General features: G+C 39.2%; 2 protein-coding genes across 2 annotated transcripts; both read right to left on the bottom strand.

The window, feature by feature from the left end:
* Positions 1 to 10,400: 10,400 nt before the first annotated feature.
* On the bottom strand, positions 10,401 to 11,360 carry LOC144979057 (uncharacterized). The gene has a single exon (XM_078925671.1). The coding sequence runs from the start codon at positions 11,358 to 11,360 to the stop codon at positions 10,401 to 10,403; it is 960 nt and encodes a 319-aa protein (XP_078781797.1).
* A 68-nt stretch (positions 11,361 to 11,428) lies between these two features.
* LOC144979056 (uncharacterized) lies at positions 11,429 to 14,530 on the bottom strand. The gene has a single exon (XM_078925670.1). It carries the CDS (start codon positions 14,528 to 14,530, stop codon positions 11,429 to 11,431), a length of 3,102 nt encoding a protein of 1,033 aa, XP_078781796.1.
* Positions 14,531 to 17,500: the final 2,970 nt, after the last annotated feature.

Here is a 17,500-nt window from a genome sequence, read left to right as displayed (position 1 = left end):
ATTTTACATGATAAACATGACAAATTATGGCATTGTTGTATCAATGTATGTTCAATGTCATTAACATTGTTAAATAAAACCACACAAATTAGTTTTGGACTGAATCAACCCAAGGCATCATCAAGATAGATCTGTGGAAGTAAAAGAATAAAAGATTCAAATTTAGAGCTGCGACCATGCTCAATAGGCAAAAAACAAACAAACTAATAAAACGTCTGTTGTGGTCTTGTGGTATGACACTCGCTTTCAGATCAGAAGGTCCTGGGTTTGGGCCTCGCTCGGCACATAGTTGAGTCCTTGGAGAAGGCTCTTTACTCACAATCTCTCACCGTACTCAGGTGTCAAATGAGTACCTGGCCGTTAACAGCGTTGTCTCTGTCCGAAAAAATTGTAATATCGCCCAACAGGCATCATGTCCCGTCTTACATGTTAAATGTTGCTGTTGGCCAGGGACCCCTTGTAAAGCACTTTGAGCACATTTAGTGGATATTACGCTGTATAAAAACTCAATTAAAAAAACAAATTAAGTGATTCTTTCATTCATCTTGCTTTGTTGATAAGGGGGAAACCCGAAACGTCCATTTTATCTGTTTTCGTATATTAAATTGAAGTTCACATTCAATTTCACAATGTTATTGATTTCTTCGAGTTTCAAGCAGAAACATTTACATTACACCTTAACCCAATAGGAAGTTTAGTTTACCGTGACTAACACTGGTCTAAATAAATCCTTTATTCATCCCATAGAGGAAATTTATCTCTAGGGTCTATTCCCAGGGGAGACTGGAATAACCACGGTGCAGCGCCGCAAATTGAGCTAGGGCGAGGTGACTTGCTCAAGGCCACACAGCGCAGCGGCGGGTGAACGAACTCGGTACCTTTCGGGTACGAAGCAAAAACCGTACCGCTGATCCACGCTGCCCACATGAAGTATGATAAAATGTCTAGCGGGATTGGTGATTGTGATGCTCATATGAGTATTATAATAAAGGTTACAACACGATACTAAATAGTATGTAGTAGACTATAGTCAATAGCAACGAAAATTAGCGAAGCAAGACTAAGACCTCAAAGACTCAAAGTCCGTGGTCCATAAGATAAAAACACAATAATTCAATGACTCCCTCTCTCTCTCCCTAACTAAAATCGAACGTAAACAGTTAAATCTTTCCATTGGATATACTAAATCTGCCTAAACTCAAAGTAAACTGATTATTGTCCAACAGTAGTTTTACGGAGATGTGAGATTTTGAGAGTGAGAATGAGAAGACGAAATGACTTACCTTCACAGAATACTCTTTATTCTTCATGCTGGCTTGAACTTTGCCGAACATCAAGCCATCTGAGTAAGTGAAAGTCAAAACATGACCTGACTGATGATGATTTTCACCTCGCGAGACACTTTTATGCTCATTGGAGAAGTATTCCATAAGGGCGGTGATGGAAATAGAGTTCGTGTCAGCCATTTTTCTCGACTGTTTAGAGCCAGCCGGTTTGTTGCCATGCGTTGCTGCGCAGGATTACGTCACGACTTAGGAAGCCTATTAGCCCGACCTAGAACTAGAGAGGCCAGACAGCAAAAATCGGAGTTAGTTCACCGTCAGGCGACGTGACAATGAGATGACGATGTGGGCGGAGTGGAGTGGAGTGGTTGGGGGGGGGGGGGGGGGGGGGGGGGGGATAAAAAGAACAGGAGCGTATCCTGGTTTATGCCTTACGGGGGGCAGGGTGCTTTGGAATTTTACAAAAAAAACACCAAATTGATTTCAGTACGAAGTATCAAGTTTAAGTAGTAACTTTTGAAATTATCTAATTTAAATTTGATCATTTTGGACCTGGTAATACAGCTTATAACTCGAAAAAACAGGCTGGTATTTGCCCACCCTGCCCATTATTACCAGCCGTCACTGGTAACAAGTTCCTCTAAGTCTAAGTCAAAGTGAGTGTCCTCCGCTCGAAAAGGTCGGCCGATAATGAATTATTGGTTTTTATAGTTATTATCTGCGGCAAAGTTCACGAGAGGCGAAATCTAAAAATATTAGTAATAAATATTTATTGTCATCACTAGAGCACGTTATGGTATTTTCATTTGGTCACATTTTCATAGTGGTCCATGTGTGCACCTTAGTTAAGATTTGTTTTTTGTTGTTTTGTTTTGTTTTTGTGTTGTTTTTTTTTTATTTTTGTTGTTGTTCTTTGATTTTTAATTTTTTTTTCATTTTTTGCTCTTTTTTGTTTTTGTTGTTTTGTTTTGTTTTTTGTTGATTTTGTTTGGGGTTTTTTCTTCTTTGTTTTATTCTTGTTTTTCCTTGCTTTACTTTGGATTTGCGTGCGCGCGTGTATGTGTGTCTGTATGTGTTGATGCTTGTTTATTTTATGTGTGAGTGTGTTTTGTTTTGTGTTTGTGTGTGTGTGTGTGTGGGGGGGGGGGGGGTGTTGGGTTTTTTCCTTCATTGTATTATTGTACCAAAGGGCTGAGGTTCTGTACTGTATCTCTGTGTTATCTGTGCCTGTGCGTAGACTACCCTGTTTTATGTCAGCGAGCAGCTTCTAATGGTGTCACACTACTACGATATTTGAGCTTTATATAGCGCAATATCCACTAAATGTACTCAAAGCGCTTTACAAGGGATCCCTGATCAACAGCAACATTTAACATGTAGGACGGGACATGACGCCTGTTAGGCGATATTACTATTTTCCGGACAAAGACAACGCTGCTAACGACCAAGTACTCATTTAACACCTGAGTACGGTGAGAGAATGTGAGTAAAGAGCCTTTTCCAAAGACTCAACTATGCGCCGAGCGCGAGGCTCGAACCCAGGACCTTCCGATCCGAAAGCGAGTGTCATACCACAAGACCCAGATATGATGATGATCTATCGGGGACGCAAACTCATCGACGCAATCTTGTACGGTCGCGAACCCGCCCGAAAGCTTCGTTCAGCTAGGCTTTTGATTGACCACAACGACGGGGTCATGCTGGACAGCAGGTGGCAGATCAAAACCCCACTGATGTAATGAGCGTGCAGTGAGCATGTTCTCGACCGAAGTCGGTTTGCTGCCACTGTCACCCGCCGGATGATGATGAGTCTCCTCTTGCTGGCGGTAAAGCTTGGCAACCCCCCCCCCCCCCCCCCCCCCCCCCCAGTTTCGAGGAGGAGTCGACGACCCCGCCCCCTCGAGGGATTGAATTCGTCCAAACCGACTTCCATCTCGTATATTATGCAGCTCTGTCCGAAGTCAGGGAAGCTACAGTTGCTAGGATTTATTTCGGCTGCCATTGAGTCACAGCACTGTCGCACTCTGGAAAAACACATATTTAAAAATTTGGCCAGAAAACTCGTCCTCAAATATCGATCGATTTAAATGACTCTCATCTTGGCAAAAACTCTCAAACCCGGGACTTTGCCACTCCGGAGTGGCGAAGTCCCGGGTTTGAGAGTTTTTCCAGAGTACGGTAGAGCAACTGTTTCAATCAAAGATATCAACTGTGTATATTATATTCTGTCGTAATATGAAATATGTCCCAGGTTTGAACGTTTTAAACAAATAGTGGGTCAAAGAGGGACAGCGTGACTCAAAGGTGCGGTCTTTGCTTCGTAATCGAAAGGTACCGAGTTCGAATACCCGCGAATGCTGCGTTGTGTGGCCTTGAGCAAGTCGCCTCCTCAGATCAAGTACCTCGCCCTAGCGAAGTTTGCAGCGCTGAACTGCGACTGACACCTGGGTTATTCCAGTCTTCCCTGGGAATAGATCCTAAAGACAAAGTTCCCCTGTGAGATTGATAAAGTATAAAGGGAATTTTATTTACTAACGTATATATTTATTTATATTTTAAAGTTTCCTTTTATTTTAATCGATCAATATTTGACGGGCGAGTTTCCTGCCTTAATAAATGTTTAAAATGTGTTGTTGATTTTTGTCTTTAGTTGTTTTGTTTTGTTGTTTTTTTTATTTTTTTTTGTTTGCTTTTTTTTTTATTTTTTTGGTTGGTTGTTTTTTTTTTTTTTTTTTTTTTTTTTTGTTTTGTCTTTTTCAGATTACGGCATTAAACACTCCTCGGAGTGAAGGATACATAACCACGCCCCTTGACCTTTGATCCACAAGGAACAGACGGACCAGTCATTCAACACACAATGACGGTGATTAACAAGTAGATTGTTTTGTTTTGTTTTTTACAATCAAAGCGTAGGATCCGTGACACACCCTCAAGGCCGCGAGGACAGCCGGTTGTTTACAAACAATAGAATTAAATGAAGTTGATATCACTCGGCTCTTTTTTTTTTTTTTTTTTTTTTTTTTTTCTTTCTTCTTTTCTTGGTTCTTCTGTTTTGATGTGATTTGTAAAAGAAGTGTTGTATTTCACTTGTTAGGACCCTTTGCTTGTATCTTTGACTTCTAAGCGATTTCAATCTAAGTACACCGAGGGGTGCTCTTGGTGCCCTATCCGCACCATTTACCTTTGCCTTATTTATCCTCAGGTGCCTTTGAGAAAAGTATACTTTTAGACTACCTTATACATTTTCTGTTCTTTCAATGCGTCACAAACGCCGTAAAATTCTTAAAAACACAGAAACCAACCCTTGACATGGAATAATTGAAGTACGCAAGCTTGTTTCGCTCTAGACTATATCAGTACGGAACATTACTTAAATGTTTGTGATATTCTAAAAGATTCAAGTATTTGTCTTTGGGAATTAATTCTGTAATTCTACCAAACAATACGTTAAACTAATATGTCTGTACCTTCTAGGCAATGTTCGCAAAATCCCATTCTTCTAGAACTTTAATCAACGATAGAAATGTGTTAAATAAGTGGTGGGCTATTTATTATGTTGGAATTTCCCGAAGATAAAGATCACCCCGACCAAAGCATTTTGGAGCACTAGTATTACTAAAAGTCAATAACCTTATTATCCAAAACAGAATTACCATGATATAATCCCTATCTTCTTAATTGTCAACGAATGGGATATAAGCGTGGTCCCCATTTACAAATACAATACTAGATATTATTGCTGCGGCGCTTCTGTTATTTTCACAATTATTATAGTAATAATGGTGATAATAATGATGGTGGTAATAATAATAATAATAATAATTATTATTGTTATTATTATTATTATTGTTATTATTGTTGTTATTATTATTATTATTATTATTATTATTATTATTAGTATTATTATTATTATTGTTATTATTATTATTACTATTATTGTAAGTATTGGTGGTATTACAATGTTGTATTTTTATGATTATTTATGGTATCATTTTATGCTTTGGTTTCATGTACCTTTTTTTTCTCACTTTCATGTCTGTTGTCATCAAATTGTATGGATTATTGATTAAAATAAAGGTTATTTTTGTTGGTCTTATTTTGACTATGGAACTGATACTTATCATAGCAGACCTGCCTACTTGAAATAGGAAAATGTAATAAGTAGTTTTCAGGGTAAATAACATCGTAGACATTTTAACTACCCTTAAAAACCACCAGTTTGTCCTTATAATGCGTGGGGAAAAATATTAACTCTATGTGATAGCTCTGGCACCAGAACTTCGTTTTCAAGAAATGACATTTAATTAAAAAACCTTTATTATATCCAGCCGGGATTTAGCTGTAGTACTACGGGAATTTTCGTGGTAGTGAGGAGGTCTGTTGTGATAGGTATCAATAATTTTTTATTTTTAAAAAAAAATTTTTAATGAGAAAAACTGATTGGAAATGTAAAAGTGATGGTAATAGTGGTAGTGATAATGGTAATGGTGGTGGTGGTAACGGTGATGATTGGGGTGTAGGGATGATGGTAATATTATTATTGTTATTATTATTGATATTCTTGTTGTTGTTGTTTTTGTTTCTTCTTCTTCTTCTTCTTCTTCTTCTTCTTCTTCTTCTTCTTCTTCTTCTTCTTATTATTATTATTATTATTATTATTATTATTATTATTATTATTATTATTATTATTATTATTACTATTATTATAATTATTATCATTATTATTATTATTATTATTATTATTATTATTATTATTATTATTATTATTATTATTATTATTATTATTATTATTATTATTATTATTATTATTATTATTATTATTATTATCATTATTGAACGTATTGATGTTATTACGATTGTTGTATTTTTGTGTGGTGTATCAGTTTATTTTTTGGTTCCATTTACCTTTTTTTTTTTCTTTTTTTTTTTTTTCCACTTCATGTATGTTGGCATCAAATTGTTGATTTATTGGCGAAAGCCTAAGATTGAATAAACTTTGAAACTTTGAAACTTTTGTTATTGTTTTTCGACCGCTAGTTGAGTGATTCAATTGGATTCAGTAGTCTGATGTCACGCGCCCGGCAACGGCGGCCATCTTGGTTCTAAACAAAGAAAATCTTTACTTTTTATTCTTCATGCTGGCGAGAACTTTTCATTCCCTTTTCATATGCCTTGTGATCAGAATGTGTAAAGGCTAGGGCTATTGGTCAGTACTGACTCCCAGGCGCTAGCACATGCGGGTCAGTACTGACGAACAGACGCCAGTGCCTGGAGGTCAGTACTGACCAATAACCTGTCTATTGGTCAGTATTGAACAACAGGTGCCACCGCCCACAGACAACCTCTCTTCGGTCTGTGCCACCGCCCACCATTGATCAGCACTGACGAACATCGGACCTGTTCGTCAGTGCAAAGACCTCTTCGCACTTATTCGTCACTTCCAAAAGTTTACCATTAAAAAAAAACAATTAAAATTAAAATTCCAGGCTCTCAGGCCAACTTATCCGATGGCACACAGTAACACTTGGTCACTTAGATAAGTTTGATTTCTAACGCGTTAGATGCCGTTGGGGCAACGATATGACTCGTTATTTCAAGCCACCGTAAGATTCGTTTTTATTTTATGTTGTCCATTCTATTTCTTTGGGTTATTTTGTTTTTATTGTTTTTTTCCCCGTATATTTTCGTTATAGCTTAATTTAAAGAAAAATAGAGGAAAATGTGTTATATAATATTTCCTGTTACGATTCTTTTATAATACTTTGTCCATTCTATTACTACTTCTACCACTCACTACTACTACCACTACTGCTACTACTACTACTGCTGCTGCTGCTGCTACTACTACTGCTACTACTACTACTACTACTACTACTACTACTACTACTACTACTACTACTACTACTTATATGTCTTTTATCTTCCATTATTTTCTGGAAGGTTCTGTTCCCTGACGCTGACCTTTTCTTATCAATCAGATCACCCCCTGGGGCACCCTATCCTCTACCCACGCTAACATTTCATTCATACTGCAACCACCATTGAGTACAGACGATAAAGTTATTTTTCATTATATTTTATTTGTTTTCCACGTTTATTTGTGTATTGTTGTGTTAATGAAGGGTTTGTACCCGAAACGTCCATTGTCTGTTTTGTTCCCATACGAAGCCTTTCATTTTCACTCTTTCGTTAGTATTTTACGATCACCGGCTTCAGGCAGCCCTTACCGTTTTCTACTTTTCCTGTCTCAGTAAGATGCGAGCAAGCCGAATTTCAAATGACAGGAATGAAGAAAGACGAGACAATGAAAGAGCTTTCACTTTCAGTTCTGGCGCCACGCATCAGTGCAGTGAGCATGCGCGTTGGATGAACCGAAATATAGGGCTTCCAGTTTGGCGTTTCAACACCAAATTTGGTCTTTTTCTCAGGATTGGACAATTTCACTTGTTTAATTAATTGATATATTTATTAAACAAATCTCACGTAAACCGACAAAAAGATTTAGTGAAAACAAGGGCTTACCTGCGACTAGTATGGGACAGGAAATGCTGATTTATTTGTCGTAGAGCAAGTTATTTTAAAAAATGGCATTTTTCCATAATTTTGGTACCGTCAACGCCCGTGGCCAGGTCAGAACTGACCAATTGGCATCAGTACTAGTAATAGTAATAATTCAGAAAAGTGAGTGGAGCAGGCACTTATGTTGGTAACAACAAGATATGAAGTGAGTAGAAAAGTGCCAGAAGACAATAGAGAATAAAAAATTTTCGCGGCGGTGGTGGGGTTTGAACCTGCGACCTTATTGGTACGACAACTCCGCCTGGCAGGTGAGAGCGTGGCTCTACCGTGTGAGCTATCCACGAACACAAAAATATTCGTTTCAAACTCAAAGTCATTACTAGATCCCTCTCTCACCCACTTCTTGAGACCGCCGATTCGTTCATACACCACCATCGCGAATAATTTTGACCAGCAGTTAAGCTTAATAGCCAATATTCTCAACACAAACATATAACATAGAAACGATTGAGACATTGAGTATGCTCCGGTGTATGGGGTGAATTTTTTAATTCAGAAAAGTGAGTGGAGCAGGCACTTATGTTGGTAACAACAAGATATGAAGTGAATAGAAAAGTGCCAGAAGACAATAGAGAATAAAAAATTTTCGCGGCGGTGGTGGGGTTTGAACCTGCGACCTTATTGGTACGACAACCGGTAGAGCCACGCTCTCACCTGCCAGGCGGAGTTGTCGTACCAATAAGGTCGCAGGTTCAAACCCCACCACCACCGCGAAAATTTTTTATTTTTTATTCTCTATTGTCTTCTGGCACTTTTCTATTCACTTCATATCTTGTTGTTACCAACATAAGTGCCTGCTCCACTCACTTTTCTGAATTAAAAAATTCACCCCATACACCGGAGCATACTCAATGTCTCAATCGTTTCTATGTTATATGTTTGTGTTGAGAATATTGGCTATTAAGCTTAACTGCTGGTCAAAATTATTCGCGATGGTGGTGTATGAACGAATCGGCGGTCTCAAGAAGTGGGTGAGAGAGGGATCTAGTAATGACTTTGAGTTTGAAACGAATATTTTTGTGTTCGTGGATAGCTCACACGGTAGAGCCACGCTCTCACCTGCCAGGCGGAGTTGTCGTACCAATAAGGTCGCAGGTTCAAACCCCACCACCGCCGCGAAAAAAAAATTGTTATTCTCTATTGTCTTCTGGCACTTTTCTACTCACTTCATATCTTGTTAGTAATAGTAATAGTATTAGTCAGTACTGACCCCCAGACGCCGGTGCCTGTTCGTCAGTACTGACCCGCAGGTGCCAGCGCCTGGGGGTCAGTACTGACGAATAGCCACTCCGATGTGTAAAAGTCAAAACGTGATCAAATTGATGGGTTTTTTTTCCTCTGGATACGCTTTTAAGGTCGCCGGAGAAATATTTCATACGGCGTCCGCCATTGTTCCGATAGTTTAGAGCCAGTGTTACTAAGTTACCATACGTCATTAGGAAGGAAGTGACGGTACGACTATTGAATCCTATTTCAAGTCTGTCCAAGCCCCGTGTGCGACGGTATTGATGCTATGCGTTTAGATAAGAAACTCATAACATCGGCCAGCCGGATAGAACGTACAAACACACAAAACAATGTGTAACCTTATATATATATATATATATATATATATATATATATATATATATATATATATATATATATATATATATATATATTCCAATGCACAAAAATTGTAAAAATATACAACCAAGAACCAACAGCAGCACTTTATATATTAATTTGATAAATTGAGATAGGCCATACCTCTGGCAATGAATGGATAAATTGAGATAGGCCATACCTCTGGCAATGAATGGCACTGCTCTGAGTTGGTTCCAATCGTATCTGAATGATCGCAGGCAAGGTGAAGTGGTTTGTGGTGTCAAATCGTAGCCATCGTTATTTTATAGCCCGACACTGAAATCCAAAAAGACTGGCATTTTGACGTCATTTGGACCGCCTAGTGAGTTGTCGTTAGTAGTGCTTATGGAAACAAGCGATTCAATTGGTTGAACTATTGAATACAACTCACGACTTGTTTTCTTTTGTGGCAAAAGACTGGCATTTTGACATCATTTTTTTGGTCAGTGTCAGGCATGGCGTACTAAAAGAGTATTATAGTAGGGCTATGGTGTCAGGCCACAACTGTACGAAGGCCACGGTCAAATCCGATTTGTGTTCCTTGTGCGGCTATACGGTATTGTGGTATGACCCTCGCTTTCTGATCGGAAGGTCCTGGGTTCGAGCCTCGCTTGGCGCATTGTTGAATCCCTGGAAAAGGCTCTACACTCACAGTGTTGTGGGAACTGATGTCATGCCAAGATTTTAAGACTAAATCTTAAATATAGTTTTTAAATGCTTGTAGTTATCACTTTAATGAAAAAAAAAAAACCTTCCAGACACGGGCACAAGGTTTTTTATTTAATTATTCTTATCCACCATATATATATATATATATATATATATATATATATATATATATATATATATATATATATGATTAATATTGGTTTCAACTTTTAACACTACGTATTGAGGATTTAATTAAGACAATTAATTATTTAGTACAAAATCGTCAAATTTTTTGGGACGACGAATGTTGCGACGTGGTCTTATCGGGGGACCATTTGTTACACAATTTTCGGGTGATGAATGTGCAGGTGGGGAATGCGGTAGGGTATTGGTATTTTGGGTAGTGTTGTCTGGCGAGTCTGGATCGGGATGATCTGGTTCTATTTCAGCAGTTGTTGGTGGTCGAGGCGACTTTTTGAAGAAGCTACTGTTGCGAGTAACTTGCTGTTGACCTCTTGCAGCTGTGATCATGGATCCCTTCTTTTGGGTTATAACAAGAGGTTGTGATTCGTATGGGGGGTCGCGTTTTGTAAGGTTGTTGTGTTTTAGGAGAACGGGATCGCCAATTTTGAGCTCTGAAGGCTTTACATATGTTTTGTTGTCAGCGTAATGCTTCATTTTGGCTTTTTGGTGGACGTCTCGTTCACGCAATGAGTTATCTTCGAAGGATTTGGTGGTTTGTGGGAGCATTGTTCGAAGTTGTCGGCCGAAAAGTATGGTTGCAGGAGCAACGCCTGTTGTGCAGTGTGGAGTTGATCTGTATGATATTAGAAATCGGTACAGTTGTTGTTTTAGCTGTGGAGTTGGGGTATTTCGGAGTGTCTTTTTGACCGTTTTCATGAATCGTTCAGTTTCGGCGTTGGCACGAGGCCACAATGGGGTAATTTTGCGGTGTTTGATGCCCATGTGGTGACAATAGTTGGAAAAGTCATGTCCGTTGAAGGGAGGACCGTTATCAGTTTTCAATGATTCCGGGATGCCGAATTCTGAGAAAATTTTGTCCAGGCGGGGAATAACGCTGTGACCTGGAATGGAGTCGAGTATTTCCACGATGGGGTAGCGGGAATATTCGTCTGTAACGACCAATATGTACTGGCCATTAGGCAGATGACCAAAATCTGCTGAGAGTTCTGTCCACGGGGCTGATGGAAGCGGGGACATTTGTAACGGTTCGCGTGTTGTTTTCGGTGTAGAAATTTGACACAGCATGCAGTTGTTTACAGTGTTCTCTACTCTGCTCTGCATGTTTGGTATCCAGACCTTTTCCTAAGTAAGGATATAGTTTTGACTATGCCTTGATGTCCAGAATGTGCTAGTTTGATGGCTGTTTCATAAAGCGATTGTGGTAGGACGATTTGATGACCCTTTAGTATGACAGGGAGTTTGTCTGCAATGGCGAGTTCAGAGCGACAGAGATAGAGCGTTTGAAAAAGCTTTTGGTTGACTTCTTGAGAATTGGTGTACCAATTATTGGATCGTATTGATTGGATAACGAGCATTAGGGTTTGGTCTTGTGATGTTTTGTGTGCTACTTCTTCTAGGGTCATGGATTTTGGTGTGGATGTGTGTGTGAGGTAGTTAATGTATTCTTCGGCTATGGTTTGTTCTCTACAGCTTTGAGAGTGTGTGACTGGGTGACGACTTAAAAAGTCGGCAGGATTGTCAAATCCTGGCCTGTAGCAAATGGTGAAGTGGTATGGTAGCATGCGTAGCATCCAGCGTTCAATCCTTGGCGATGGCCTGGCTTTAGGATTTGAAAAGATGGTGGTAAGAGGTTTGTGATCGGTGTGTATTTTGAAGGGTGATCCGAAGATGTAAATGTGAAAATATTCACATGCCCAAGTTATTGCGAGAGCCTCGCGTTCTGTTTGCGAGTATCTCTGTTCGGTTGGTGTAAGTGGGCGGCTTGCAAACTGTATAATGCGACCGTCTTGAACAAGTACTGCCGATATCCCTATGGGACTTCCGTCTGTATAAATATCGGTTTGCTTGTTTGGGTCGAAGTAGGCTAAGGTGATTGCTTTGCTCAGAGCTGCTTTTAGAGAGTTAAAATCGGTGGTATGGATGGTTGTCCACTCCCATGGGACGGTCTTTTTGGTGAGTAGGCGCAGATTGTGTGTGAGTGATGCGTAGTGTGGAATATGGTGTGCACCGCAAAAATTTATCATGCCGAGTAAGCTACGCACCTCAGAAGCATTTGTGGGTGTAGCGAGGTTAAGAATTGCTTTGACCTTCTCATGGCTTGGAGTGACTCCGTCTTTGCTGAAGGTGTGTCCAAGAAATTCGATTGACGTTTGGTTGAACTTGCACTTTTCTTTTTGGATAGTGAGACATTTTTCTCGTAAGCGGTGGAACAATGCCCGTAGGTTGGCGTCATGATCTTGTTGCGAATTGCCAAAGCAGAGGATGTCATCCCTGATGTTAATGACACCTCGCAGACCGGTGAGTGCTTGTCTGATCTGTTCTTGAAAGATTTCGCTTGCGGAATTTACTCCAAAGAAAAGACGGCGGTATCTGTAGAGTCCTTTGTGCGTGGCAAATGTTGTGATGTATCTTGATGCCTCGTCTAATTCAATTTGGTTGTATCCTTGATTCAGGTCTACTTTGCTAAATATTCTCGCTCCGGATAGTTCAGTTTTTAGCTCGTCGAGTGTAGGTGTCGCGTGATGTTCACGTTTGATGGCTGTATTGGCAGAGCGCATGTCCACACATACACGCACTTTACCAGGTTGCTTGGGTTTTGGCACAACAACGATAGGAGATACCCATGGGGTAGGGCCAGTAGCTTTCTCGATGACACCCCGTTCTTCATCTTTGTTGAGTTGTTTTTCAACGTCTTGGCGGATATGAAATGGAATGCGTCGGTAATGCTGCGCTACAGGTTGAATGTTTTGATCTATGTGTAGTTTGACTTGAGTGTTTTGCAAGCAGCCTAGACCGGTAAATAAGTCTGAAAACTCTTGTACGAGAGCACTCTGGTTTAGTGAGATATGATTGATGGTGTCAATCAATTGCAAATCACGGCATGTTTGCCAGCCTAAGATGGGGCGTTCATTTCGATCGACGACGTAAATAGGAGCCGTAGTTGATGTGGTACCATGTCGCAGTGTAGCATGGAAGACGCCCAACACAGGAATGTGTGAAGGAGAGCCGTATGCTGAAATTCGTTTGGATGATGTTTGTAGCATCTGTTTGGGATTTAACTTGTCAAAGTCAACCTTTGCTAAGAGATTGATCGTAGCACCTGAGTCAGCAAGAAACTGAAATTCATGGTCTCCTATCGAGACAGCGAAGTGAGGAAGGTTACTTCCCTTGTTTGTGGCAAACACGTATTCTGTATCATTGTAGTTGTACGTGTCGGTGGTGTTGAGAAGATTGACTGGAGTGTCCGAGTCTGAGTCTGAATTTATGACGTGGACGCGACGTCTTAGGTTGTGACTTTGACCTTGTCTTCTGTCTGAGTCTGAATTTATGACGTGGGCGCGACGCCTTAGGTTGTGACTTTGACCTTGTCTTCTGGAATGAGATTGCGATTGAGATGGCTGGTCTTGATGACGTGTTGCAGTAGATTTGCATACCGAGGCAAAATGATGCAGTTTGTTACATGCACGACATGTTTTGTTTCTAGCGGGACAGTGGTTTTGACCTCCAATGTGTGGCCATTCACCTCCACAATTGTTGCATTTGCCATGATGATGACGTTGATTGCGGGGTAGGGTAGATCGTTGTCTTTGATTATTGTGATTTTGACTGAAGTTCGTATTGATTGCGTTTACAGGAGAATCTGATGCCATGAGCTTTGCCTGGACTGTGGTTAGTTGCATGGTGCGGGCATAAGTCAGAAGGTCAGCCAAACTAATGTCTGGACTGGATAAACCTTTTTCACGTACTTTTTGCGATTTACAGCCTGATATTAGCTGCGATTTAATTTCGGCATCCGCGTCGTGGAACTGACAAGTGAGAGGTAACTGTTTCAGTTCTGCGTAGAATTCCTCGATGTTATCAGATGACTGGTGTGTATGTCGAAAAACATATCGTTGGTATTCCCTATTGCTTTGTGGGCTAAAATGGTTGGTGATTGTATCACAAAGTTTTGAAAAGTGTGTCTCATTGCCTCTCGGAGTTAGTTGTTCTTCAGTGAAGGTATCAACGATGTCATTGAGTTCGTCACCGGCAAAGGTGAGTAGCAGCGCTTTTTGTCTTTCAACGGACTCTATTCCGTAGCCAACAAACAAGTTTTTCAAACGAGAGACCCACTTCTGCCATCTTACAGCTCGACCTGCTGATGCACAGTCGAATGTTGGGTAGGTAGGCAAGCCTAGAGAAGCCATTGTTTACAAACACGATTGTGATGAACTATAGACTATAGTAGTTGCATGAAAATTTGAGATTGCAGCAATTGTTTTCAAAATAGTCTCATGCTATTCTGCAAGAAATACACTTTTCAATGGTACCAAAATTATGACAATGTGACAATTAGAACCAAAGTTACGGGATTATTAGTCCGCAAAAGTGGACCAAAATACTTAATATAATTTAAGAGGAAAAAAGAAACTAAAACTGTGACCAGAGAGCAACCGAAAAGCGGGGGAAATGGAAAATCACGGTTATTTGGGGTGGAATACATATAAAACCATATATCAAAATGATCGCAAAGGAAAGACGAAGCAAATTTTAAAAAAATTAAATGATTATTATGCAATATTATGCAACGTCATGCAATTACATAACCCTAGAAAATGAAAAAAAAAGACGCGAGGAACGGATAATAACTTTAAAAACAGATTTGAGGGTGGTCTTCTTCCAGAGCATGCTTACAATACTATGGCTATGATTAATTTTGAACACAAAAATTGTTAAAACAAGAGGAAAGGAGCGTAAACGTATGAATTTAGACACTAAAGTTGTGTCCTTGGGGAAGGCACTTAATATTTGGCATTGGCAAATGAGCAACAGACGAAAGATGACTGGTATTCGGAGAGAAGAAAAAAAAAAACAAAAAAACAATGAACAGGGCTAGAAATAAAGTTGAACAAGTGTCAGTAAATGCAACTTGCAAATGTACTGCCCAATGTTTTTGCATCCTTGGACAAGACATTTGGGCACCAACAGTACTCGGGAGAAACAAGCTTGCCGCTTTATATATGCAAACATGGTCAGTGATAAAAATGCAAAATTAAAAACAAGAACTACATAAGAGTGGTAGAGAAAACTTAACCTGAAAATGCAAAATTGAATATTACGTAACATATTACATAATAACAAACAATAAGCCGATAAATACCGACACTTTGCAAACTTTCTGCAACATAGGCATGTCATATATCAAACTGAACATCTCGAAGAGATGTATCATATGACTAACTATTAAACTACATTAAAATTGAAATGAACTTTAGAAAATTTGATAATTGCTTTGCATTCAACATCACTAAGAGAACAGATTAAAGGGTACTCACGTACTGACTCGCTTAAATCCATAAGATGGCTGATATGTGGCAAAAGACAGAAGACAACAAAATCTAGGCACTCTGGGTTGTTGGCTGCATGGAATGTAGACACAGGCAATATCCAGGTAATGATACTGAATAAATACATCGAAGTCCAAGCAATGATACAGAAGTAGTTGGGGGAGACTGACGATCGAATTCATGTTGTTACTTCAATTTCATATTTAAAATACAAGGCAGATTATTGGAGCTGGAGGAGGCAGTCGACGGGAGTTGGAGGTGGCAGACAATCAAATTCATGTCGTTATTTCAGTCTCATATTTAAAAATACAAGACAGACGACTGGAGTTAGAGGCGGCAGACGACTGGAGTTGGAGGTGGCAGACAATCAAATTCATGTTGTTATTTCAATTTCATATTTAAAAATACAAGGCGGATTATTGGAGCTGGAGGAGGCAGATGACGGGAGTTGGAGGTGGCAGACAATCAAATTCATGTTGTTATTTCAATCTCATATTTAAAAATACAAGACAGACGACTGGAGTTCGAGGCGGCAGACGACTGGAGTTGGAGGTGGCAGACAATCAAATTCATGTTGTTATGTCAATTTCATATTTAAAAATACAAGGCAGATTATTGGAGCTGGAGGAGGCAGACAATCAAATTCATGTTGTTATTTCAATCTCATATTTAAAAATACAAGACAGACGACAGGAGTTAGAGGCGGCAGACGACTGGAGTTGGAGGTGGCAGACAATCAAATTCATGTTGTTATTTCAATTTCATATATAAAAATACAAGGCAGATTATTGGAGCTGGAGGAGGCAGACGACTGGAGTTGGAGGTGGCAGACAATCAAATTCATGTTGTTATTTCAATCTCATATTTAAAAATACAAGACAGACGACTGGAGTTCGAGGCGGCAGACGACGGGAGTTGGAGGTGGCAGACAATCAAATTCATATTGTTATTTCAATTTCATATTTAAAAATACAAGGCAGGAAATGAAACATGAAAATGTGGTGTCATAATGAACGTCTGACTCTGAAAACAAAAAAAGTACTTCGATTATGATTAAATCAACAAAATTAAAAGTTATATAATAATTTTTGTTGTGGTAAAGAGTAAAGTAATGAATGAAATATACTTGAATTGGCTCTATCATGCTATTCTGTATTATTTGTATTGAAATTAACCACATTAAATTAAACCAACACACTTAACCTGCAGAACAAACAAAAATAAAAGATAAAAAATAATATCAGTGGAACATAATTTTTAGTTGTCCGGTATCATCCCAGTTAAAAAGTCATTTCAGTTTCAACATTCATTCATAAAATAAAACTAAAATTATGGATGGGACTATCTTCAGTCTTTTTACAGCAATTATTTAGCTTGAAATTATTTATACAAGTCACAAAAGCAAACGCAGTCGATAGTTTACAGACTGCACTGTACACAGGAGACTCGGGGATACATCGAGAGGCAATCCTGGTTGGCCGTCGCCAACTTCATGAACACGCATCGTATTTAAAGTCACTAAAAGACGCTTTCGCCAGCATCAATCACCACCAAAATTCACACAAATAGAGAAAAATGGTTGGCGAATAATATAACATTAATTAAAAATAGGTAATATAATGAAAAATGTATTTAAAATGAAGTTAAAACTTACCAAATTTTCAAACAGCTGGCATCTGAACAAAGAATGAACGGATTAAAAATCTGAAAACGCCGCCTGATGCGCTGGCTTCTCCTCTTTAAAATGAGACCGGAAGTGACGAAATTAGTGCACAGGAAGCGATTCCACGGCAATGGAAGTAAAACTATGTTCACCGGTAAACACAATTT

Source organism: Berghia stephanieae, chromosome 8, assembly GCF_034508935.2.
Source record: "Berghia stephanieae isolate SIO BIC M18660-M18661 chromosome 8, UCSD_Bste_1.3, whole genome shotgun sequence".
NCBI classification, from domain to species: domain Eukaryota; kingdom Metazoa; phylum Mollusca; class Gastropoda; order Nudibranchia; family Aeolidiidae; genus Berghia; species Berghia stephanieae.
This window is presented reverse-complemented; position numbering and strand designations above follow the sequence as displayed.

Bases quoted from the DNA above. Each gene is read 5' to 3' on its own strand.
- LOC144979057 (XM_078925671.1), bottom strand. From the start codon at position 11,360: ATGTCCCCGCTTCCATCAGCCCCGTGGACAGAACTCTCAGCAGATTTT.
- LOC144979056 (XM_078925670.1), bottom strand. From the start codon at position 14,530: ATGGCTTCTCTAGGCTTGCCTACCTACCCAACATTCGACTGTGCATCA.